This window comes from Salmo salar, chromosome ssa08 (genome assembly GCF_905237065.1).
Source record: "Salmo salar chromosome ssa08, Ssal_v3.1, whole genome shotgun sequence".
Classification (NCBI taxonomy): Eukaryota; Metazoa; Chordata; class Actinopteri; order Salmoniformes; family Salmonidae; genus Salmo; species Salmo salar.
The window spans coordinates 8,506,738-8,530,763 of record NC_059449.1 but is presented as its reverse complement, the minus strand read 5'-3'; the positions used below and the strand labels follow the sequence as shown (position 1 = coordinate 8,530,763).

The following is a 24,026-nucleotide window of genomic DNA, read 5'->3' as shown; positions in this document are numbered from 1 at the left end:
TTGTTGTTTCCTTCCTAAAGAGAGACACAGGTCACTTCTGTGTTAAAACCAAAGTTGAAACATTTCCTGACTATTTACATATGAGAGATTTCCATTCGGTTACATATTTGAAACCCAACCTATGCTTAATCCACTAAAATATGTCACATTCAACGTAAAAGGTCTTAACAGCCTGATTTAAAAGGAAAAGTCTATAAGTACCTTTAAGAAATTAAAGGCTGACATTGTGTTTTTACAAGAAACATATCTTACAGCCAGTGAACACAACAAATTGAAGAGGGAATGGGTAGGACAAGTTTTTGCGTCCTCTTAACTCCAAAGCAAGAGGAACTGCAATTTTGATAAGTAGACACATCCCTTCTGTGTCAACAACACCATCTCTGATCCCTCGGGCAGGTTTGTTTTGGTGCAGGGCCATATGTATTCAGAGTCTTGGACCCTATTGAGTATTTATGCTCCTAACTTAGATGACCATATGTTTATACAGAATGTCTTCCTTCAGGTCGCTCAAGCACCACCAGGATGGCTACTGGTTGGAGGAGATTTTAATTTTTGTTTAGATACAGTTCTTGATAGATCCTCTGATAAACCCTCACTTCTTACCAAAGCCGGCAAGCTCACCATGTCATTCATGAAAGATCTCAATTTACTAGACATCTGGAGACAGTTGCACCCACAGGATAGGGACTACTCTTTTTATTCACACACACGCATAGATATCTTTTTACTATCGACCCAACTGTTTCATAGTGTTAGATATCGAGTATCTCCCCAGGTTGCTTAGTGACCATTCTCCTCTGGTATTATCAATCTCCATTCCTACCAAGGTAAATGGAGCATATAGATGGAGACTAAATTCTACACTCCTAAAGTAACCTGAATTTTGTGCATTCATCAAAGAGCAGATCAATATTTTTACTTTGACAATCAAACCCTCCGCTCCTGACAGTTTCATTCTTTGGGACACATTGAAAGCCTATCTGAGAGGACAGATCATTTCCTATACTAAAGGGTTGAAGAGAAAACACGGTGCTGAACTGAATGTCCTTGAATCTGAAATCTCTGAGCTAGAGAGAACCGACTAAAGATCTATACAGGCTTTTGGTAAATAAAAAACAAATATAATATGCTGAACACGTATCAAGTTGAGGGCCATCACTAAATCCAAACAGCGTTATTACGAGCTTGGAGAGAAAGTTCAAAGTATTGGCATGGCAACTGACAGAAGAGGAAAGTAAGAGGATAAGTAATGCTATAGAAACTCTTACTAATGAGATATTTCGACCCTACTGAAATGAATAATACTTTTAAGAAATACTATGAAGACCTCTACACTTCCCAATCAAGCGATGATCTATCAGAGATCGACTCCTCTCTCAACCTCCCATGCCTGTCAGAGGAAGACAGAGAGCGCCTGAGTGAACACTTCTCAGTTCCTGAATTGTTGGAGGCCATTAAATCCTTACCTTCTAATAAATCTCCTGGGGAGGATGGCTTCCCTCCAGAGTTCTATAAAGAATGTAGGGAGCTGTTGGTCCCCTACCTTTATGGAGGTACTTACAAGAAAGGGGAAAACCTGCTAAAGTGCGCCTCCTATAGACCAATCTCTCTCCTTAACACAGATTGTAAACTGGTCACCAAGATGCTGTCTAAGAGACGGGAGTCGTGTCTCCCCCTGTTGGAAAGGTTTGGTTTAGGCACCGTGTTTGTACATTTTATAAAATCACTCTACAAATCTCCTAAAACTAGGATTGCTACCAATGGGATTACTTCCTCCTCTTTCCCTCTCTATAGGGGGAACAGACAAGGTTGCCCAATTAGCCCCCACCTCTTCGCCATCGAACCGTTGGCTGAGGCCATTAGAACGTGCCCTGACATGCATGGCTTTGAGGTGGGCCCCCATACCCATAAGTTATCACTCTTTGCGGACGACCTTATCTTATTTCTAACAAACCCAGAACACTCCTCCTCTCACTTGCAGATCCTACTACAGTGTTATAGTTCTTTCTCTGGATATAAGGTCAATTTTGATAAAAGCTAAATCTTACCGTTGTCTGTCTTTGACCATCATACCATCAAGCACAAGTTTCCTTTTAGATGGTCGCCTATGGGCTTCACATATTTGGGCATAATAGTGGATGGTAACCTGAACAACCTCTATAAACTCAATCTGGCCAGTTTGTTGCAAAAGGTGGAGGGTGACCTGTGTAAATGGATGGATTTGCCTCACTACTGGGTAGAATTAATGTAATTAAAATGAATGTCCTGCCCAGATTTCTAAATTTGTTTCAATCTCTCCCTATTCCTGTGCCCGCAGCATTATTTTCCTCTCTCGACAAGCTGACCAGACGGTCTATCTGGCACGGCAAAACTCCTAGGGTTGGCCCGGATAAACGGGGCTTAAACCTCCCCAATTTTAGAATGTACTACCGGGCTGCACAGTCTAGATTTCTGGCTCAGAGGTTTGACAATGGTCCCTCTCCCTCATGGTTGAATATTGAAAAGCTTGAGGTAAATGATGACACTGGGGCAGAATTGTTTTACAAATGGGACAGAATCTATAACAACCATCACAGACAACCCTTTAATCATACATTCTGTCCTGGCATGGTGCAAACGGCATGAGCTGTTCAGACGAGAGGGATTTCTTTCCCCTAAAACCCCTCTATGGAACAATAGATTGATTCCTATGTTTTTCCAGAATAGTAACTTTCGACCATGGTCTGATAGGGGTATCACTCTTCTGTAACATTTATGAAGAGGGAGTTCTTATGTCTTTCGATCAGCTGAAACAGAAATACCACTTGTCTAACAGGGACTTCTTTAGCTACATACAACTACGAAACTTTATTAGGGTGACTCAAGGGACAATGGAACCTACCTAAGATGTCACCTATTGAACAACTCTGCCATGCAGACCAACCACTATTCAAGACCATTTCCAGTGTTTACGATGCTCTTATGTCAAGACTAACACTGCCTGAGCTAGATAAACCCTGACTTTAGATGGGAAAAAGATCTGGGTATTGATCTTGATGAGGGCCTATGGAGTGACCTAGGCAGGGATGGTGTTACATCCACATTGAACTCCAGATACAGACTGATCCAGTTTAATTTCCTCCATCAGCTCTATCACCCCATCTAGACTACACAAGTTCAACCCTGATATCTCCTCCCTGTGTTTTAGATGTGGCTCAGATGAAAGAACATTCCTCCATTCCACTTGGCAGTGTTCAAAACTACACGGTTTCTGGCAGGGGGTATGCGATACCATATCCTCAATTCACGGGGTTGCATTCCCTTTAGACCCGGAGGTCTGTCTACTGGGTAACTTTACTAACACCAATCTTAGGCAAAGCCATACTATAAAGCTAACAGAAATATTGCTAGCGATTGCCAAGAAATGTATTGCCTTGAAATGGAAATCGGATTCCCCCCTGCCAGTTGCAATGTGGCTATCGGAAGTTAATAGTTGTATCCCACTGGAGAAAATCACTTACTGCTTGAGGAATAAGTTAGTCATTCTACAGAATTTGGCAACCTTTTGACTATATGGAGAATCTCCCCCCACATCACATTGATTGAATCTCTATAAAATCCTTATATAATGTTTCACACGTAATGTATAATATGTAGCTTACGGCAGGTGACCATATGAACCAAAGTCTCATTTTTTATTTTACTCTTTATTATGACTTATTGTGTTTGTATATATAATTATTATTTGTATTTTTTTGTTACGCTCGTCTGTTAGTCACTTTGTCAATCTTTTCACTTTTGTTTTGAATGTTCTTAATTGGAAAATGCAAAAATAAAATATTCCAAAAGAAAAGCATCTCGAAGACTAAATTCAATATAGAATCAGTTTGACGAGGTGACAAACAGATTGTTTTACAATTGTAACATGCAGTGATAAGAATTCTATTGCCCCTGTCAGGAGCCCAAGCTGTGTGGTCCAGCGACGAGAAATCTTAAATTGCATTCCGCTAAGGCACTTCACTCGCTCTAAATCAGTTGGCTACATTGGTGACCAGGGTGGGATCATTTTGTTAGAGGGGAACACTGACGCATGTATTGACTACAGTTCTACAATCTCCATCAGAAGCTCTGGATTTTGACATAGATGGTGAAGCTCTCATTTCTGGTCTGCAACATTGTAAGATTGTGCCTCCCATGGCACTTCTCTTTGTATACACTGGTAGGTTACACTATATTTAGATACTTAAAATACTGCCTGAGACACCTTTTGCTATTTGTCTTCATACTTAATAAATGGTGAAACACAACGTGATAGTGTTCTTTATTCGAATGTAAGTGGGGAGAACAAGTATTTGATAACCTGCATAATCAGCAGTGTTTCCTACTTACAAAGCATGTAGAGGTCTGTAATTTATCATAGGTACACTTCAACTGTGAGAGATGGAATCTAAAAACAAAAATCCAGAAAATCACATTGTATGATTTTTAAGTAAATAATTTGCATTTTATTGCATGACATAAGTATTTGATCACCTACCAACCAGTAAGAATTCCGGCTCTCACAGACCTGTTAGTTTTTCTTTAAGGAGCCCTCCTGTTCTCCACTCATTACCTGTATTAACTGCACCTGTTTGAACTCGTTACCTGTATAAAAGACACCTGTCCACGAGGTGAGAGACTTATCACGGTTCTACGTCTTAATGCCGGATTTCTGCTTGCTTGAACGCCAATAAATCAGATACATGAAAACAGCGCGCATTCCCTTTTCATTTAGCCACACCCTTTGAACAATGGCGCCTACCAATAGCAACCTTTCTCTTCAGTGTAAACGGAAGTAAACAATGACAGAACAATTTTCACATTAGCTTTTTTATTTAGACGTTAATTAACACCATGGAACTCAAAATATGACTAATTTAACTGTCCGGCATCACATACTTACCACATGAACAGTTCGTTTTTAATTCGCGTTGGAGACAGGACTTGGTTGATAGATGTTATTTAGGTAAAGCTAAGAATGGCTAATTGTATGGTTTTTAACACTCAAATAGCCTCCATCATGGAGGTGCTAGCGAATGCAGCTGTTGCAGATATCTGTAAACTCGTAGACGACGACTATGCAGTGTTTCGTTTGGAAATAACTCAAAGCCAGAAAGAAAACAGGGCATTGCGGAGGAAACTACAGCTTCTGGAACTGAAGGTGGCACGGGAGCGCGTCTGCGCCAGTCGTCCCAGTAGTGTCAAGATCGTCGACCGATACAGAGGAATGGAAAGAGGTGCATTTCCGTCCCCCGCGCATGTGTTCAGATGTATTACCCATAATTTTGGATAGTATCCTATTCCCCTGATTACTTAGAGATCTTGCACAAAGACGCACTTTGATTTAACCAGATTGATTTACTGCATTTCCTGGTATTTAATCATCGAAAACAATGTGATGCATGGAACATCATCAATCGATCTACAAATAGTATAACAAGAAGTTATGCAAAGTGTTAATTTACATCCTTCTAGACAGTGTCAAAACTGTCACTAGTGTACATTATACAGTTGAGCATTGACGGTACCTAATAACCTAACCACGTCTTTCCCCCCAATCACTCTCTCAGGTGAAGGACATCTCACTGGAGGCCACAGGAGCTTTGTGAAGCCAGCAGGACACAATACATGGAGAGATGACCAACCAATCACTGTTGATGAGGGGAGTGGAACCTCAACCCAGCACATTATCGTGATAGAGGTCAGTGTAATAGTGTTACATTAAAATTACATATCAAATGTAGCTCTTATTTCAGAAAGACTCCTCAGCTATTCATCTGCTTACATTATCTGCCATAAGGGAGATTGTGAGACTTCCCTACAACATTGTTAACCGATTCAACTCATGTTCCGGTAATAACGTCCCCTCTTCTTGTGTCAGTCTGCAGATGCAGAGGGTGCAGGTCCTGGGGTCAAGCATGAGAGGTCTGACGGAGAGGAGGACCCACTACACAGCAGAAACATCCAGACTGAAGCAGCGGCTGGAGTGTCGAACTCTGTAGCCATGGAAGAACTCTCAACTGCTTCCACGCTCCAGTCCAAGACCCGATGCAGCATTACAGAGGCCAGTGGAACACCAGACGCCATCCTCAAGTCAGAGACAGTCACAGAAACACAAAGGCTCTTACACACAGGATCTGACCACGGACCAGATCCAGAGAGACTGGAGCTGGGGCCACTGGGCTGTCCTTCTGCTCCTGGCTCAGAGTATTTACTTTACGGTAACCCAAGCCCGAGGATGGTTCATTCCCATCGGGACTCAGGTGATGTGTTAGAATCTGGTAATGATCCGTCTTGTTCTTACACTACAGAGATGGACCCTGACAACATGCCCTTGGGTTTAGAGACACAGACTGATCTGTCTAGAGGGGACTGGAACCAGTACAGTAGTAGTGTATACCCTGAAGGGTGCCTAGCTAAGAAAGTGGAGGTTATAGTTGTAGATGAGGTAACTGTGAAAGTGGAGGGCGACGCTCCTCCCACATGGAATGTAGACGAGACTCACTTAGGAGAAGATCACTCACAAGGCAGAGATTTCTTAAATTACAGGGAAAGCTTGGAGACAAATACAAATATTGCGACCCACTCCCCTTTCCACGCACTCAGGGATTGTGAGCCAGTGTCCACGTCGATGGGGCCTTCCGATTCACACGGCCGCGTCCTTTTCAATCAGGTATTGAACTCAAATGACAGGGCTAGAGCCCAGGCTCAGAGAGGGGGAGCCACATCAGGCAATAGTAAAGAGAAACGGTTCCTCTGCATGTTCTGTAACAAAGGCTTCAGCTGCCCCCAGAAGGTGGAGATCCACCAGAGGGTCCACACAGGGGTGAAACCCTTCAGCTGTTCCCAGTGTCACATGCGCTTCGCCCAGGCTTGCAACCTGAAGAGGCACCAGAGGGTCCACACAGGGGTGAAACCCTTCAGCTGTAGCCAGTGTCACATGCACTTCTCCCACTCATCAAGCCTGAAGAGGCACCAGACGGTCCACACAGGTGAGAAATCCTACAGCTGCCCCCAGTGTGAGAAGAGGTTTTCCCACCAGCACCAGCTGAAGATGCACCTGAAGGTCCATATGGGAGAAAAGCATTTTGTCTATACGCAAGAGGTTCTCAGAGAGGAACTTCCTCAGGATACACCAGCAGAAAAAACATTCCACTCTATAACATAGACCAGATATTGTTAACATAAGGCGCGACAAGCAATTTGATAAAATGGAGGAAATCGGTGAACTTGCATTAGTTTCTAAATTGCGTTGGTTTTCCCTAAATGGCTATTTATTCGTTGTTTTGTTTGGAGCCGCTCCTGTCAATGTTGTGTATGGACACTCACCTGATTACACATAGAAGTAGGTCTAGGCTACCTGGCCTGTGCGCAAATGTATAAATGTGCTCATTTGGGGATGTCTGATACTATTTCTGATTGTCTTAACTCACTGCCACTAATGAGCTAGGGAGCTTCTCAAAGTAATTTTTTTCTTCTCCTCAAACAGCAAGTAGCTTAAACAAAGTCTGTTTTTACATTATTAAGAATGACAGTAGTTCCACAATAACCAGGTTTCCATCGAACCCTTTTATGTAAGTAAATTACATGTCGGATAAAAATATTCACAACAGGCCTGATGGAAACAGCAAGTTTGTCGGTAAACTTTCCAGATGTCGACAAAACAAAATACGTTAAACAAGGTGGGATCTTTGTCAGTAAAATTTATAATGCGAGAAATGGTGGTAGAAACGCTTTTATGCGCAAATATTGATATAATAATCATATCGAAATAAACTTGGAGTCACACAAGGATATGTTGTGTGGTCCTCCCACTACGACTCGGGAAAGCATGTAGTTTATTAGACTACAGATGAAATAAATGATGATGAACTTCACAGGGTGGTTCAAGTGATGAGCTTGATGCTCCTTTCCAATAAATATTGAGGGTCTTACTCTGGTGACATAATGATTGATGCTTGGGTGCTGTTTAACAGATCAAAATAAGCTATTTTGTCCATAATAATCTTATCACGTAGACTATATACCCACACTTTATCTGCGTGTTGTTGGCTAGAGCGCACGTGCCATCAGTAAAATTGAGAATAGGATCGAAACCAATTTATCGGCACATGGGAATTTAACCACAAAAGTAATTTTTATGTGCACTACCTCATCACATACTACCTGTTATCTGCAACAAGAAAGGCCTTTACTGTACTTGTGCATGTGACATTTAAACAGGAAACACCCCTCTGGTTGTAAAATGTGCATATTGTTTTTATGCAGATTTTAGAATATTCACATGAAAATCTGTCGCCAATTGGATGGAAACCTAGCTAATGTATTTGAAAAATCTTTCCAGCTCTCTCCCTTCCGATAACCACGGAGCCTAGGCGTGAAAGGGAAAATTGTTTTCACTGGATCAGAGCATGACATAATAAAATACCTGATTAATTGTTATCCTTTGCGCAAATAGAGCTGGCTCTGTACGGAACTCACTGGCACGAGAAACTCTGAGGGCCCAGAATGGTTGATACAATGCTGCAAGTTTGCAAGTGGGAGATTCAGACCGGACCCAGTTGATACAATGTTTCAAGTTCTTTGCAGACAGGCGGAGTAGAGAGAGAAATGCGATTGAAAGAACATGAACAAACTGCTATGCGTAGCCAATGTGATTGGATAGGAGACTTATTTTTATCAGGATATTTTCTATCTGAAATATTTTTATTTGTTGGCTTTATGTAGGCTATTTTTATGTAGGCTATTTTTAACTAGAAGTTACTTGCATTGGTTATCAAAAAGAAAGGAGGACCAAGGCACACTTCATATAATTAATGAAAATGCCTTTATTTGTATGGAAACAATGTTTTTTTTTTTTATCTGACGCATTTCAGCTGCATGGCCTTCATCAGGGAGTACAAAGAAATGATAATACAATGTTCTCTTGAACAGTTTTTTCCAAACAGCCCTAATTTGAAGAGGGAGTGGTTACAAAATTGATTGGACAACACCTAGTAAGAAATACTATACACATTAAAAAGTGAAATACTATAGTATATTTTATCAAAAACTTAAACTCCAAGCTAGAAGCAACAGAATGCCTAGAAAGGTAGTTCTAACCTTAAATATGACTGGGCAAAGTGCCAAGAATAGGAAAGCGATCTATTCCATAGCGCACTAGAACACAGCAAACATAGACAACAACAATCTAGACATAGCTGAGGGCAATAGAGCAAAATGTCCACTAGATGACAGCAAATGGACCTATCACGACCCTACAGGAAAGGTGAGAAATCCATATTTTTCATTTAAACCTGGGTACTTAGTGGCCTGTAGTTTGTAAATCCAAAAACCTTCCCTTTGGTTTAGCTGTTTAAGACGGTCCCCTTTTCTAATTGAGGCCGGAACATGATCAATACCCATAGCTTGCAGGGTTGCCATGGTGTATGGACTTGTAGTGCCTTGCATTTGGTATATAGGCCTATCTCTGCATTAAGTTCTTTAGCTGCCAATGGCTCAAGGTGTATCATACAATGTGTCCATTTTGCAGAGGCAGGCGCTCTTGCATTAGATTCATTTGAACTTTTAGATCATTTTGATTTAGATTAGAATTTAGATTAACCACATGACAATGATTTGAATGTTATTATATTTTAAATTAAACTGTTCCACGAAAATGTGCATATGAAAGTCATAACTTGCACGCAGACCGGTAGAAATGGTAAGATAAATTGGCACTGCACATGAAAAAGGTTATAGAAAGCAACCATTTCACTCGATAGTTTGACGTTTAGATCAAACCCTGCATTATTAGCAGAAAATATCCAAAGATGCATTTGGAATAATAGATTTCAGAGTTGAATACCCCTGGGTAGAATATTGCATCCAGACATTGTGTGATATACATTGAGCATACCGAACACCTTCCTAATATTGAGTTGCACCCCCCCCTTTTGCCCTCAGAACAGCCTCAATTCGTCGGGGCATGGACTCTACAAGGTTTCGAAAGCATTCCACATGGATGCTGACTCATGTTGACTCCAATACTTCCCACAATTGTGTGGGAAGCATTGGTTGGTTGGCTGTCTTTTGGGTGGTGGATCACTCTTGATACACACAGAACTGTTGAGCGTGAAAAACCTAGCAGCGTTGCAGTTCTTGACACAAACCGGTGCGCCTGGCACCTACTACCATACCACATTCAAAGACACTTAAATTGTCTGTTTTGCCCATTAACCATCTGAATGGCACACATATAGTACCAGTCAAAAGTTTGGACACACCTACTCATTCAAGGGTCTTTCTTAATTTTTACTATTTTCTACATTGTGGAATAATAGTGAAGACATCAAAACTATGAAATAATACGTATGGAATCATGTCGTAAGCAAAAAAGCATTAAACAAATCAAAATATTTTAGATTCTTCAAAGTAGCCACTCTTTGCCTTGATGACAGCTTTGCACACTCTTGGCATTCTCTCAACCAGCTTCACCTGGAATGCTTTTTCAACAGTCTTGAAGGAGTTCCCACATATGCTGAGCACTTGTTGGCTGCTTTTCCCTCACTCTGCAGTACAACTCATCCCAAACCATCTCATTTGGGTTGAGGTTGGGTGATTGTGGAGGCCAGGTCATCTGATGCAGCACTCCATCACTCTCCTTTTTGGTCAAATAGCCCTTACACAGCCTGGAGGTGTGTTGGGTCATTGTCCTGTTGAAAAACTAATTATAGTCCCACTAAGTACAAACCAGATGGGATGGCATTTCCCTTCAGAATGCTGCTGTAGCCATGCTGGTTAAGTGTGCTTGAATTTTAAATAAATCGCAGACAGTGTCACCAGCAAAGCACCATCACACCTCCTACATGCTTCACGGTGGGATCCACACATGCGCAGATCATCAGTTCCCCTACTCTGCGATTCACAAAGACACGGCTGTTAGATTTTTGTTTCTCAAATTAGGACTCATCAGACCAAAGGACAGATTTCCACCGGTCTAATGTCCATTGCTCGTGTTTCTTGGCCTAAGCAAGTCTCTTCTTCTTATTGGTGTCCTTTTAGTAGTGGTTTCTTTGCAGCAATTCGACCATGGCCTGATTCACGCAGTCTCCTCTGAACAGTTGAGTTACTTGAACTCTGTGAAGCTTTTATTTGGGCTGCAATTTCTAAGGCTGGTAACTCCAATGAACTTATCCTCTGCAGCAGAGGTAACTCTGGGTATTCCTTTCCTGTGGCGGTCCTCATGAGAAACAGTTTCATCATAGCACTTGATGGTTTTTGCGACTTCACTTGAAGAAACTTTTTTTTAAAGTTCTTGACATCTTCTGGATTGACTAAACTTCATGTCTTAAAGTAATGATAGACATTTTGTTTCTCTTTTGCTTATGAGCTGTTCTTGCCATAATATGGACTTGGTCATTTACCAAATAGGGCTATCTTCTGTATACCACGCCTATCTTGTCACAACACAACTGATTTGGCTCAAAGGCATTAATTTGGGGAATTTCTTTCCTTCTTAACAAGACACATCTGTTAATTGAAATGCATTCCAGGTGACTACCTCATGAAGCTGGTTGAGAGAATGCAAAGCTGTCATCAAGGCAAAGGGTGGCTACTTTGAAGAATCTGTTTAACACTTTTTTGATTACTACATGATTCCATGTGTTCACTATTATTCTACAATGTCGAAAATAGTAAGAATTAAGAAAAACCCTTGAATGAGTAGGTGTGTCAACTTTTCACTGGTACTGTACACAATCCATGTCTCAATTGTCTAAAGGCCTAAAAATACTTATTTAACTCGTCTCCTCTCCTTTATCTACACTGATTGAAGTGGATTTAAAAAGTGACATCAATAAGGGATCCTAGCTTTCACCTGGTCAGTCTGTCATGGAAATAGCAGATGTTCTTAATGTTTTGTATACTTATACAGTGTATAAGTTTAAAATTCAGGCAAAAGAGTAAAATGTTTCTCATCAGACCACAGAATCTTTTGCCTTATGCTCTGAGTCTTTCACGTGCCTTTTTGCAAACTCCAGGCGTGCTGTCTGTCGTGCCTTTTTCTCAGGAGTGGCTTCCGTCTGGCCACTCTCCCATAAAGCCCATATTGGTTAAGTGCTGTAGAGATTGTTGTCCTTCTGGCAGGTGCTCCCATCTCAGCCAAGGAACTCTGTAGTTCTGTCAAAGTGGTCATTGGGTTCTTGGTCACCTCCCTGACCAAGGTTCTTCTTTCTAGTTTGGTCAGACAGCCAGCTGTTGGCAGAGTCTCGGTTGTTCCATATTTTTTTCCAATGTCCCAATGACGGAGACCACTATGCTCTTGGAAACTTTCAACACTCTAGAAATTGTTTTATAACCTTCCATAGATATATCTCACAGATCTATGGACAATTTGTTGGACTTCCTGGTATAGTTTCTGCTCTGACAGACACTTCTTTGAGATTGGATTGGCAGATCACATCCAACATTTAGGTGCATACACTGTCACCTACTGTACTGGAGTGTGAGGCCAATCACGGCCTACCTGCATTAAATTCTCATTAGTCCTGTTCCTCCAAGAAAGTGAAATAAAGCCCAAGACACCACATTCCTCCCCCCACTACACCACCCAAACCCCAACCAGCGCCTCTAACCTTCTCACATAATCTCTCCCTATCTACAGTTGAAGTCAGATGTTTACATACACTTAGGTTGGAGTCATTAAAACTCATTTTTCAACCGCTCCACAAATTTCTTGTTAACAAACTATCGTTTTGGCAAGTCTGTTAGGACATCTACTTTGTGCATGACACAAGTAATTTTTCCAACAATTGTTTACAGATAGATTATTTCACTTATAATTCACTGATCACAATTCCAGTTGGTCAGAAGTTTACACACACTAAGTTGACTGTGCCTTTAAACAGCGTGGAAAATTCCAGAAAATGATGTCATGGCTTTAGAAGCTTCTGATAGGCTAATTGACATAATTTGAGTCAGTTGGAGGTGGATGTATTTCAAGGCCTACCTTCAAACTCAGTGCCTCTTTGCTTGACATCATGGAAAAATCAAAAGAAATCAGCCAAGACCTCAAAAAATTGTAGACCTCCACAAGCCTGGTTCATCCTTGGGAGCAATTTCCAAATGCCTGAAGGTACCACGTTCATCTGTACAAACAATAGTACGCAAGTACACTGCTCCAAAAAATAAAGGGAACACTTAAACAACACAATGTAACTCCAAGTCAATCACACTTCTGTGAAATCAAACTGTCCACTTAAATTTCACATGCTGTTGTGCAAATGGAATAGACAACAGGTGGAAATTATAGGCAATTAGCAAGACACCCCCAATAAAGGAGTGGTTCTGCAGGTGGTGACCACAGACCACTTCTCAATTCCTATGCTTCCTGGCTGATGTTTTGGTCACTTTTGAATGCTGGCGGTGCTTTCACTCTAGTGGTAGCATGAGACAGAGTCTACAACCCACACAAGTGGCTCATGTAGTGCAGTTCATCCAGGATGGCACATCAATGCTGTGGCAAGAAGGTTTGCTGTGTCTGTCAGCGTAGTGTCCGGAGCATGGAGGCGCTACCAGGAGACAGGCCAGTACATCAGGAGACGTGGAGGAGGCCGTAGGGGGGCAACAACCCAGCAGCAGGACCGCTACCTCCGCCTTTGTGCAAGGAGGAGCAGGAGGAGCACTGCCAGAGCCCTGCAAAATGACCTCCAGCAGGCCACAAATGTGCATGTGTCTGCTCAAACGGTCAGAAACAGACTCCATGAGGGTGATATGAGGGCCCGACGTCCACAGGTGGGGGTTGTGCTTACAGCCCAACACCGTGCAGGACGTTTGGCATTTGCCAGAGAAGACCAGGATCGGCAAATTCGCCACTGGCGCCCTGTGCTCTTCACAGATGAAAGCAGGTTCACACTGAGCACGTGACAGACGTGACAGAGTCTGGAGACGCCGTGGAGAATGTTCTGCTGCCTGCAACATCCTCCAGCATGACCGGTTTTGCGGTTGGTCAATCATGGTGTGGGGTGGCATTTCCTTGGGGGGCCGCACAGCCCTCCATGTGCTCGCCAGAGGTAGCCTGACTGCCATTAGGTACCGAGATGAGATCCTCAGACCCCTTGTGAGACCATATGCTGGTGCGGTTGGCCCTGGGTTCCTCCTAATGCAAGACAATGCTAGACCTCATGTGGCTGGAGTGTGTCAGCAGTTCCTGCAAGAGGAAGGCATTGATGCTATGGACTGGCCCGCCCGTTCCCCAGACCTGAATCCAATTGAGCACATCTGGGACATCATGTCTCGCTCCATCCACCAACGCCACGTTGCACCACAGACTGTCCAGGAGTTGGCGGATGCTTTAGTCCAGGTCTGGGAGGAGATCCCTCAGGGGACTATACGCCACCTCATCAGGAGCATGCCCAGGCGTTATAGGGAGGTCATACAGGCACGTGGAGGCCACACACACTACTGAGCCTCATTTTGACTTGTTTTAAGGACATTACATCAAAGTTGGATCAGCCTGTAGTGTGGTTTTCCACTTTAATTTTGAGTGTGACTCCAAATCCAAGGTTGATAAATTGGATTTCCATTGATTATTTTTGTGTGATTTTGTTGTCAGCACATTCAACTATGTAAAGAAAAAAGTGTTTAATAAGATTATTTCATTCATTCAGATCTAGGATGTGTTATTTTAGTGTTCCCTTTATTTTTTTGAGCAGTGTATAAACACCATGGGACCACACAGCTGTCATATTGCTCAGGAAGGAGATGAGTTCTGTCTCCTAGAGATGAACATACTTTGGTGCGAAAAGTGCAAATCAATCCCAGAATAAAAGCAAAGGACTTGTGAAGATGCTGGAGGAAACAGGTACAAAAGTATCTATATCCACAGTAAAACAAGTCCTATATCGACATAACCTGAAAGGCCACTCAGCAAGGAAGAAGCCACTGCTCCAAAACCACCATAAAAAAGGCAGACTACGGTTTGAAACTGCACATGGGGACAAAGATCGTACTTTTTAGAGAAATGTCCTCTGGTCTGATGAAACAAAAATAGAACTGTTTGGCCATAATGACCATCGTTATGTTTGGAGGAAAAAGGGGGAGACTTGCAAGCCGAAGAACACCATCCCAACAGTGAAGCACGGGGGTGGCAGCATCATGTTGTGGGGGTGCTTTTCTGCAGGAGGGACTGGTGCACTTCACGAAATATATGGCATCATGTGGAAGGAAAATTGTGTGGCTATATTGAAGCAACATCTCAAGACATCAGTCAGGAAGTTAAAGCTTGGTCGCAAATGGGTCTTCCAAATGGACAATGACTCCAAGCATACTTCCAAAGTTGTGGCAAAATGGCTTAAGGACAACAAAGTCAAGGTATTGGAGTGGCCATCAAGGCCCTGACCTCAATCCTATAGTGAAAATTTGTGGGCAGAACTGAAAAAGCGTGTGCGAGCAAGGAGGCCTACAAACCTGACTCAGTTACACCAGCTCTGTCAGGAGGAATGAGCCAAAATTCACCCAACTTACTGTGGGAAGCTTGTGGAAGATTACCCGAAACATTTGACCCAAGTTAAACAATTTAAAGGCAATGCTACCAAATACTAATTAGTGTATGTAAACTTCTGACCCACTGGGAATGTGATGAAAGAAATAACATCTGAAATAAATCACTCTACTATTATTCTGACATTTCACATTCTTAAAATGAAGTGGTGATCCTAACTGACCTAAAAAAGGAATTTTTACTAGGATTAAATGTCAGGAATTGTGAACTGAGTTTAAATGTATTTGACTAAGGTGTATGTAAACGTCTGACGTCAACTGTACATATGAGATGAGTAATGCAAGATATGTGAACATTATTAAAGTGGCATTATTAAAACATCTTAAGCCCTTTTACAATTTTCGCCTAAAATGACATACCCAAATCTAACTTCCTGTAGCTCAGGATCTGAAGCAAGGATATGCATATTCTTGATACCGGTTTGAAAGGAAACACTTTGAAGTTTGGAAATGTGAAATGAATGTAGGAGAATATAAGTCATTAGATCTGGTAAAAGATAATACAAAGAAAAAAACATGCGTTTTTTTGTATTTTTTGTTGTACCATCTTTGAAATGCAAGAGAAAGGCCATAATGTATTATTCCAGCCCAGGCACAATTTAGATTTTGGCCACTAGATGGCAGCAGTGAATGTGCAACGTTTTACACTGATCCAAAAAACCATTGCATTTCTGTTCAAAATGTTGTATCAAGACTGCCCAAATGTGCCTAATTGGTTTAGTAATAACTTTAAGTTCATAACTGTGCACTCTCCTCAAACAATAGCATGGTATTATTTCACTATAATAGCTATTGTAAATTGGATGGTGCAGTTAGATTAACAAGAATTTAAGCTTTCTGACAATATCAGAAATGTCTATGTCCTGTAAAATGTTCTTGTTACTTACAACCTCATGCTAAATGCATTAGCCTACGTTAGCTCAACTGTCCAGCGGGGGACCCACCGATCCTGTAGGTTTTAAAGTGACGAGTGATCCATTTATTAAAGTGGCCAATGATTTCAAGTCTGTACAGAGGCTGCTGCCTATCTGTGTTTGTGATGGCTGCTTAACAATCTGAGCCTAATGATGAGCTTGGATGGTACTATGGTGTTGAATGCTGAGCTGTAGTCAATGAACAGCATTCTTACATAGGTATTCCGTTTGTCCAGATGGGATAGGGCAGTGCGCAGTGTTATGGCGATTGCATCGTCTGTAGACCTCAGCTCAGTGTCATAGCAAAGGGGTGTGAATACTTATGTAAATGAGATATCTATTTCATTTTCAATAAATTTGCTAAAATGTCCAAACATGTTTTCACTTTGTCATTATGGTGTATTGTGTGTAGAAAAACAATACATTCCATCAATTTTGAACTACTTAATTTTTTCCCCAAAACACTTAATGAGAAAATGGATGCAGATTTTTTGTTGAGATGTGTGGTTTTCATATGGTGTATTTAAAACTTAATGTTAAATAGAATGAAAATTACAATTGTTTAAGAATTTGTTTGAGACCCCCGTTAATATACGTAACATCTGATCTCACCCTATTCTGCATACACATTTTCTAAATATAACTACCGTAATTTCCGGACTATTAAGCGCACCTGAATATAAGCCGCACCCACTGAATTTAAAAATATATATTATTTTGAACATAAATAAGCCGCACATGTCTATAAGCCGCAGGTGCCTACCCGTACATTGAAACAAATGAACTTCACACAGGCTTTAACGAAACACGGCTTGTAACAAAAATAAATAGGCTTTAACGAAACACGGCTTGTAACAAAAAAAAAAAGTGCAGTAAGCTTTAGTTGTCTTTTTGCACTGAGTCAATTCCTCACGCTGCTGTTTCCAACGTCTTGTCATCGACTCATTAAGACCAAGCTCCCGTGCAGCAGCTCTATTTCCTTTTCCAACAGCCAGATCAATCGCCTTCAACTTGAAAGCTGCATCACATGCATTTCTCCGTGTCTTTGCCATGATGAGGGTGACAAAATGACTACCGTAATCAGAATGATGGGAAGTTTGAGAGCGCTCGATTTAATCTAAACAGTAAACAAAAAAGTTGTTTGACCTTAACCCGTTCGGCAATTTCATTGGTCTAATGAAAGCTTCATGCCGCCAAAAAACTGAGCACGTCACAGAGTGTGTTTTAAAAAAAATAAATAAATGAAAGCGGGAAAAATCCATATTAGCCGAGTCATTGTTTAAGCCGCGGGTTCAAAGCGTGGGAAAAAAGTTGCGGCTTATAGTCCGGAATTTACGGTACACATACAGTACCAGTCAAAAGTTGAGACACCTACTCATTCAGGAGTTTCTTTATTTTTACTATTTTCTACATTGTAGAATAAAAGTGAACACATATGGAATCATGTAGTAACCAAAAAAGTGTTAAACAGATCTAAATAGATTTTGTATTTTAGATTATTCAAAGTAGCCACCCTTTGCCTTGACAGCTTTGCACACTCTTGGCATTATCTCAACCAGCTTCATTAGGTAGTCACCTGGAATGCATTTCAATTAACAGGTGTGTCTTGTTAATTTGTGCAATTTCTTTCCTTCTTAATGAGTTTAAGCCAATCAGTTGTGTTGTGACAAGGTAGGGGTGGTATACAGACAATTGCCCTATTTGGTAAAAGACCAAGTCCATATTATGGCAAGAACAGCTCAAATAAGTAAAGAGAAATGACAGTCCATCATTACTTTAAGACATGGTCAGTCAATCCAGAAAATTTAAATAACTTTGAAAGTTTCTTCAAGCGCTATTACGAAACTGGCTCTCATGAAGACCGCCACAGGAAAGGAAGGAGTTACAGAGGATAAGTTAATTAGAGTTAACTGCACCTCGGATTGCAGCCAAAATAAATGCTTCAGAGTTCAAATAACAGACACATCTCAACATCAACTGTTCAGAGGAGACTGCGTGAATCAGGCCGTCACGGTCGAATTGCTGCAAAGAAACCACTACTAAAGGACACCAATAAGAAGAAAAGACTTGCTTGGGCCAAGAAACACGAGCAATGGTCATTAGACCTGTGAATCTGTCCTTTGTTCCGAGAAGTCCAAATTTCAGCTTTTTGGTTCCAACTTTTGTGTCTTTGAGACGCAGAGTAGGTAAACGGATGATCTGCACATGTGTGGTTCCCACCGTGAAGCATGGAGGAGGTGTGATGGTGCTTTGCTGGTGACACTGTCTGTGATTTATTTACAATTCAAGGCACACTTAACCAGCATGGCTACCACAGCATTCTGCACCGATACGCCATCCCATCTGGTTTGCGCTTAGTGGGACTATAATTTGTTTTTCACAATCAGCCAACCTCAACCCAATTGAGATGATTTGGGATGAGTTGGACCGCAGAGTGAAGGAAAATCAGCCAACAAGTGCTCAGCATACACTACTGTTAAAAAGTTTTGGGTCACTTAGAAATGTCCTTGTTTTTGAAAATAAAGAACTTTTTTTGTCCATTAAAATATCATAATTGATCAGAAATACAGTGTAGACATTTAATGTTGTAAATGACTATTTTAGCTGGAAACGGCTGATTTTTAATGGAATATCTATATAGGTGTACAGAGGCCCATTATCAGCAACAATCACTCCTGTGTTCCAATGGCACGTTGTGTTTGCTAATCCAAGTTTATCATTTAAAAGGCTAATTGATCATTAGAAAACCCTTTTTGCAATTATGTTAGCACAGATGAAAACTGTTGTTCTGATTAAAGAAGCAATAAAACTGGACTTTAGACGAGTTGAGTATGCGGAGCATTAGCATTTGTGGGTTTGATTACAGGCTCAAAATGGCCAGAAAGACTTTCTTCTGAAACCCGTGAGTCTATTCTTGTTGTGAGAAATGAAGGCTATTCCTTGCGAGAAATTGCCAAGAAACTGAAGATCTTGTACAGCGCTGTGTACTACTCCCTTCTCAGAACAGCGCAAACTGGCTCTAACCAGAATAGAAAGAGGGGTGGGAGGCCCCGCTGCACAACTGAGCAAGTATATTAGTGTCTAGTTTAAGAAACAGACGCCTCACAAGTCCTCAACTGGCAGCTTCATTAAATAGTACCCACAAAACAACGTCAACAGTAAAGAGGCGACTCCAGGATGTTGGCCTTCTAGGCAGAGTTCCTCTGTCCAGTGTCTGTGTTCTTTTGCCCATCTTAATCTTTTCTTTTTATTGGCCAGTCTAAGATATGGCTTTTTCTTTGCAACTCTGCCTAGAGGGCCAGCATCCTGTAGTCGCCTCTCTGCTAGTGGTGCTCCGTCCTGCTCCTATAGTTGTGATTCAGAGAGACTGATGGGGCCTCAGGTTAACCCCCTAACAGGTGCTGCCTTCAGCCTGCCTTCTATAGAATCTATCAACTGGAACATGGACCCTACAACACACACAAGAGAAGCGACTCTCGTGTTCATTCTGTGGAAAAGCTTTCAGTTTTCCCAAACACATGGAGATCAACCAGAGGATGCACATGGGGGAGTAACAGTTTGGCTGCCACCTGTGCCAGGCTAGTTTCTCCCACTCGTTCAATCTGAAGAGACACCAGAGGGTTCACACGGGAGAAATCCTACAGCTGCCCCCGGTGTGAAAGGGTGTTCTTCCACCTGCACCAGCTGAAGATGCACCTGAAGGTCCACACGGGATAGAGGCCATTCACCTGCACGCACTGTGGAAAGAGGTACACGGAGAGTAGATTCAGGATACACCAGCAGAAAATGCACACAACAGTAGTATAGTGATGTAATGTAGTACTAGTTAGTTTGTAGTTAATTCTGTTAGTTTAGGATGTAGTAGGGAACTGGATGAGGTGAACTGAGAAAAGAATGAGTATGATGAGGCAGAGTAGATGATATGGTGATGGTTGATGTGATGGTGTCTAAAAATGATTCACTAATGAAAAGTGACAACCTTGTCCTGTTGTTTGATGCTGGGGGGGTTATGTTTTGTGTCTATCCCAACTCCCCCTGAGACACCCTTGGGGCCTGGGGTCACGGCCAGGGATCAGCCATTATTGATGGCGACCCTGGAGCAATTAGGGTTCATTTTTTTATTTAACAAGGCAAGTCAGGTACCAGATTTATAGAAAATGTTTACTGTTACCATAGTGAGAAGTTATTCTACTTGTCACGTATCGTTTTGTGCAATAAAAGTACTATACTTAACGTTATGTGAGTATGACCATTTTGTTGAAATTAAATACAAAATTGACTGTGCTGAATGACTTGGTTATTTTTGTATCATTGCAGGGACTGAGTTTCCCTTATCTCAGTCGAACCAAAACGTTATACTTAATTCTTTAATCAACACATTGACTTTTTTTCCCCCATAATAAACTCCAATGGCTCAATATTGTTAGGTACTTAAATCACAGTGTTCAAGATGGGGCTTGACAGTAGTTAACATTTCCTAATATCATGTTTCTGTGTGTACAGCAAAGAGTTTCTTATATAAACTTTTATGCTTTTCTGTTAAATTTGTGTTTACAGTCTGCAGTCAATGAGGACCTACTGATATCCAGTGTTGATGGCGGGAGAGACTGGACCTCTGAAGCGGCTGATCATAAACACTGGCCCCGGATCAGGAGCCGTCCCTTTTCGTTTCCGTGTCTGAACCGCGAGGGACAGAGACTCCACCACCACATAGAACACAACCAGTGGACAGGTGGACATCAGAGAGACAGAGGCTCCAGTCAGGGATCCAGTCTGCAGCCCAGACCCTTCTCTTCACAGTCTCAGTGCAGTGATGAAGCAGGGCCTGAGGCTGATAGAGAGAGACCCTCCTGTTCCTATGATACAAATACCACAGTATCGATGATGAACTGAGCAGGTCATCTTTGGCTCTAGCCTTCACAGAGTGGTGGGAGTTTCCCCCAGGTGGGAGTCTAACAGGAAGCATTTCTTCTCCTTCAGGATCTTGTCTAATGCCTGGTGAATGGGTTCAAAGAAAGCCTGGACCTGGGTCTAGCCTTCCTCAGTTGCCTCATGGTTACCCCACCAATAAAGACAGGGTCAGGTTGAGCGTTCACCAGAAGAAGCACGTAGCCTACAACACAGCACACAATCCCAACAACACCCAAACAATGGCTAGAGGTTAAGGAGGGAGCTCAAAGACTAACCACCTGAGGGTGGTGGCTCCTGCTTCTACCTCTGGTGTCATTGGATCACAGCGTGGGAGGCTAAGCAATAGGATGGACACTGACAAGCCGTATGCCTGCCGCACGTGTGGGAAGTGATTTGCTAATGCAAACTACAGTATGTGAAGGAGCACCAGACCGTTCCCACCAAGGAGAGGCCCTACAAGTGTAAACTCTCATACAAGACCTCCTTCCTGACTAATGTTAACAGACATAGGAGTGTCCACAATGGAGAGAAATCGTAGTGGTGTGGCTTGAGTTTTACGCAGGGGATATCTGGGAACCATTCTTTAGCTGATATTATAGTTATCATGTGAAGTGTCTTGGGGTATGAGGGTAATTAACCACACACCCCTTATTAACTAATTATTTGAAACAGGTTTGTGTAAATACCTGTTTTTAGAGCAACAGTAAACCAAGGCTAGGACAAGGACAGTTTAATATTTACCTTACTGAGGTGATGTAGCTCGAATAAAGTAATTTATTTTCTACACTATTCTTGCTAACAGTTTTTTCTAAACAAGTCTGCGCTGAGCTTGAAATATAATGATCATAGTACATTTGATTTGTAACGTAATAAGCAGTACGGTAATTCAAAGAACAGCGCGCATAACTTAATTTAACCACACCCTTTCAGCTACAATGCCAACCAATAAGATCCTTTCTCTCAGTGTAAACGGAAGTGAATAGTGGCCAAGAATAATTTCCACATTAGCGTTTGTCGTTCTTTAGCTGTGCATTAACACATTGTAATTAAAAATATGACTCATTTAACAGCATAACATACTTACACCAGGTAGTGTTTAATTCACGTTGGAGACGGGACTTGGTTGATAATTGTTCTCGGTAACTGCTAACGTTGGCTAGCGAACAATGGATAAATGTATGGTTTTTCACACTCAAATAGCCTCCATCATGGAGGTGCTGGCGAATGCAGCCGTGGCAGAGATCTGTAAACTCGTAGACGACGACTATGCAGTGTTTCGTTTGGAAATAACACAAAGCCAGAAAGAAAACAGGACATTGCGGAGGAAACTACAGCTACTGGAACTGAAGGTGGCACGGGAGCGCGTCCTCGCCAGTCGTCCCAGAAGTGTCAAGATCGTCGACAGATACAGAGGAATGGCAAGAGGTAGGCCCTTTCCCCTATGCGCATGTGTGACTTGTGTTTACCACAGATGTTTATCACAGATATGGTTAACCGGAATTGGGCCTTGGTCAGTTTTTTAGATAGTATGCAATAATCTCCCTGATTACTAAGCCATCTTGCACAACAATATCACATTCTAACTAGTTTCTTTATTTACTGCATTTCGTTCAATAAATAGTATACCAAGAAGTTATGAGAAGTGTTACCTTACATCCTGGCCAATTCTAGACAGTGTCATTAGTGTACTGCTGTGCAATGACCATAGCTAACCTAACCACCTCTTTTCCCCCAATCACTCTCTCAGGTGAAGGACATCTCACTGGAGGCCACAGGAGGGTTGTGAAGCCAGCTGAACACAATACATGGAGAGATGACCAACCAATCACTGTTGATGAGGGGAGTGGAACTTCACCACAGCACGTTATTGTGATAGAGGTTAGTGTAATAGTGTTGTATAAAAAATGTGTTACTTTGTAAATCAAATGTGGCCTGTTATTTCAGCAATTCTTTCCTCAGCTATTCACTTGCTTACATGTACAGTGCATTCGAAAAGTATTCAGACCCCTTCCCTTTTTTCCCATTGTTACATTACAGCCTTATTCTAAAATTAAATACATTTTTCCCCCTAATCAATTTACACAAAATACCCCATAATTACAAAGCGAAAACAAGTTAAGATATTTTTGCAAATGTATTAAAAATTAAAAATATACTTTATTTACTTAAGTATTCAGACCCTTTGCTCTGAGACTCAAAATTAAGCTCAAGCGCATCCTGTTCACAATTATCATCCTTGAGATGTTTCTAAAACTTGATCGGAGTCCACCTGTGTTAAATTCAATTGATTTGACATTATTTGGAAAGGCACACACCTGTCTAAACAAGGTCCCACAGTTAACAGTGCATGTCAGAGCAAAAACTAAGCCGTGATGTCCAAGGAATTGTCCGTAGAGCTCTAAGACAGGATTGTGTTGAGGCACAGATCTGGGTAAGGGTACCAAAATATTTCTGCAGCATTGAAGATCCCCAATAACAGAGTGGCCTCTATTTTTAAATGGAAGAAGTTTGGAACCACCAAGACTCTTTCTAGAATTGGCTGCCAGGCCAAACTGAGCAATCAGGGGAGAAGGGCCTTGGTCAGGGAGGTGACCAAGAACCCGATGGTCACTGTCAGAGCTTCAGAGTTCCTTTGTGGAGATG

At 41.7% G+C, this 24,026-nt stretch overlaps 3 protein-coding genes and 1 long non-coding RNA gene across 16 annotated transcripts in view; 2 read left to right on the top strand and 2 right to left on the bottom strand.

Annotated features, from left to right (window-relative positions):
- LOC106610073 (zinc finger protein 214) overlaps positions 1 to 24,026 on the bottom strand; it is an 844,054-nt gene that overhangs the window by 661,087 nt on the left and 158,941 nt on the right. The gene's annotated exons all lie outside the window — the stretch shown is intronic.
- The window catches only part of LOC106610072 (neurotrophin receptor-interacting factor homolog), a 437,457-nt gene that overhangs the window by 282,198 nt on the left and 131,233 nt on the right, over positions 1 to 24,026 (top strand). The gene's annotated exons all lie outside the window — the stretch shown is intronic.
- Positions 4,741 to 9,679, top strand: LOC106610115 (zinc finger protein 287-like). The gene is made up of 3 exons (XM_014209285.2): positions 4,741 to 5,255; positions 5,589 to 5,719; positions 5,900 to 9,679. The coding sequence occupies exons 1-3, from the start codon at positions 4,997 to 4,999 to the stop codon at positions 7,184 to 7,186; spliced, it is 1,677 nt and encodes a 558-aa protein (XP_014064760.2). The 5' UTR covers positions 4,741 to 4,996; the 3' UTR covers positions 7,187 to 9,679.
- On the bottom strand, positions 19,647 to 22,804 carry LOC106610157 (uncharacterized). Its single transcript, XR_001329859.2, has 3 exons — positions 22,468 to 22,804; positions 21,052 to 21,328; positions 19,647 to 20,209 (listed from the first exon to the last, which is right to left on the bottom strand). It is a non-coding gene; the product is annotated as an uncharacterized lncRNA (long non-coding RNA).

Coding starts and splice junctions, on each gene's coding strand:
- LOC106610115 (XM_014209285.2), top strand. CDS start 4,997: ATGGCTAATTGTATGGTTTTTAACACTCAAATAGCCTCCATCATGGAG. Junction 5,256..5,588: donor ATACAGAGGAATGGAAAGAG/GTGCATTTCCGT, acceptor TCACTCTCTCAG/GTGAAGGACATCTCACTGGA. Junction 5,720..5,899: donor AGCACATTATCGTGATAGAG/GTCAGTGTAATA, acceptor TTCTTGTGTCAG/TCTGCAGATGCAGAGGGTGC.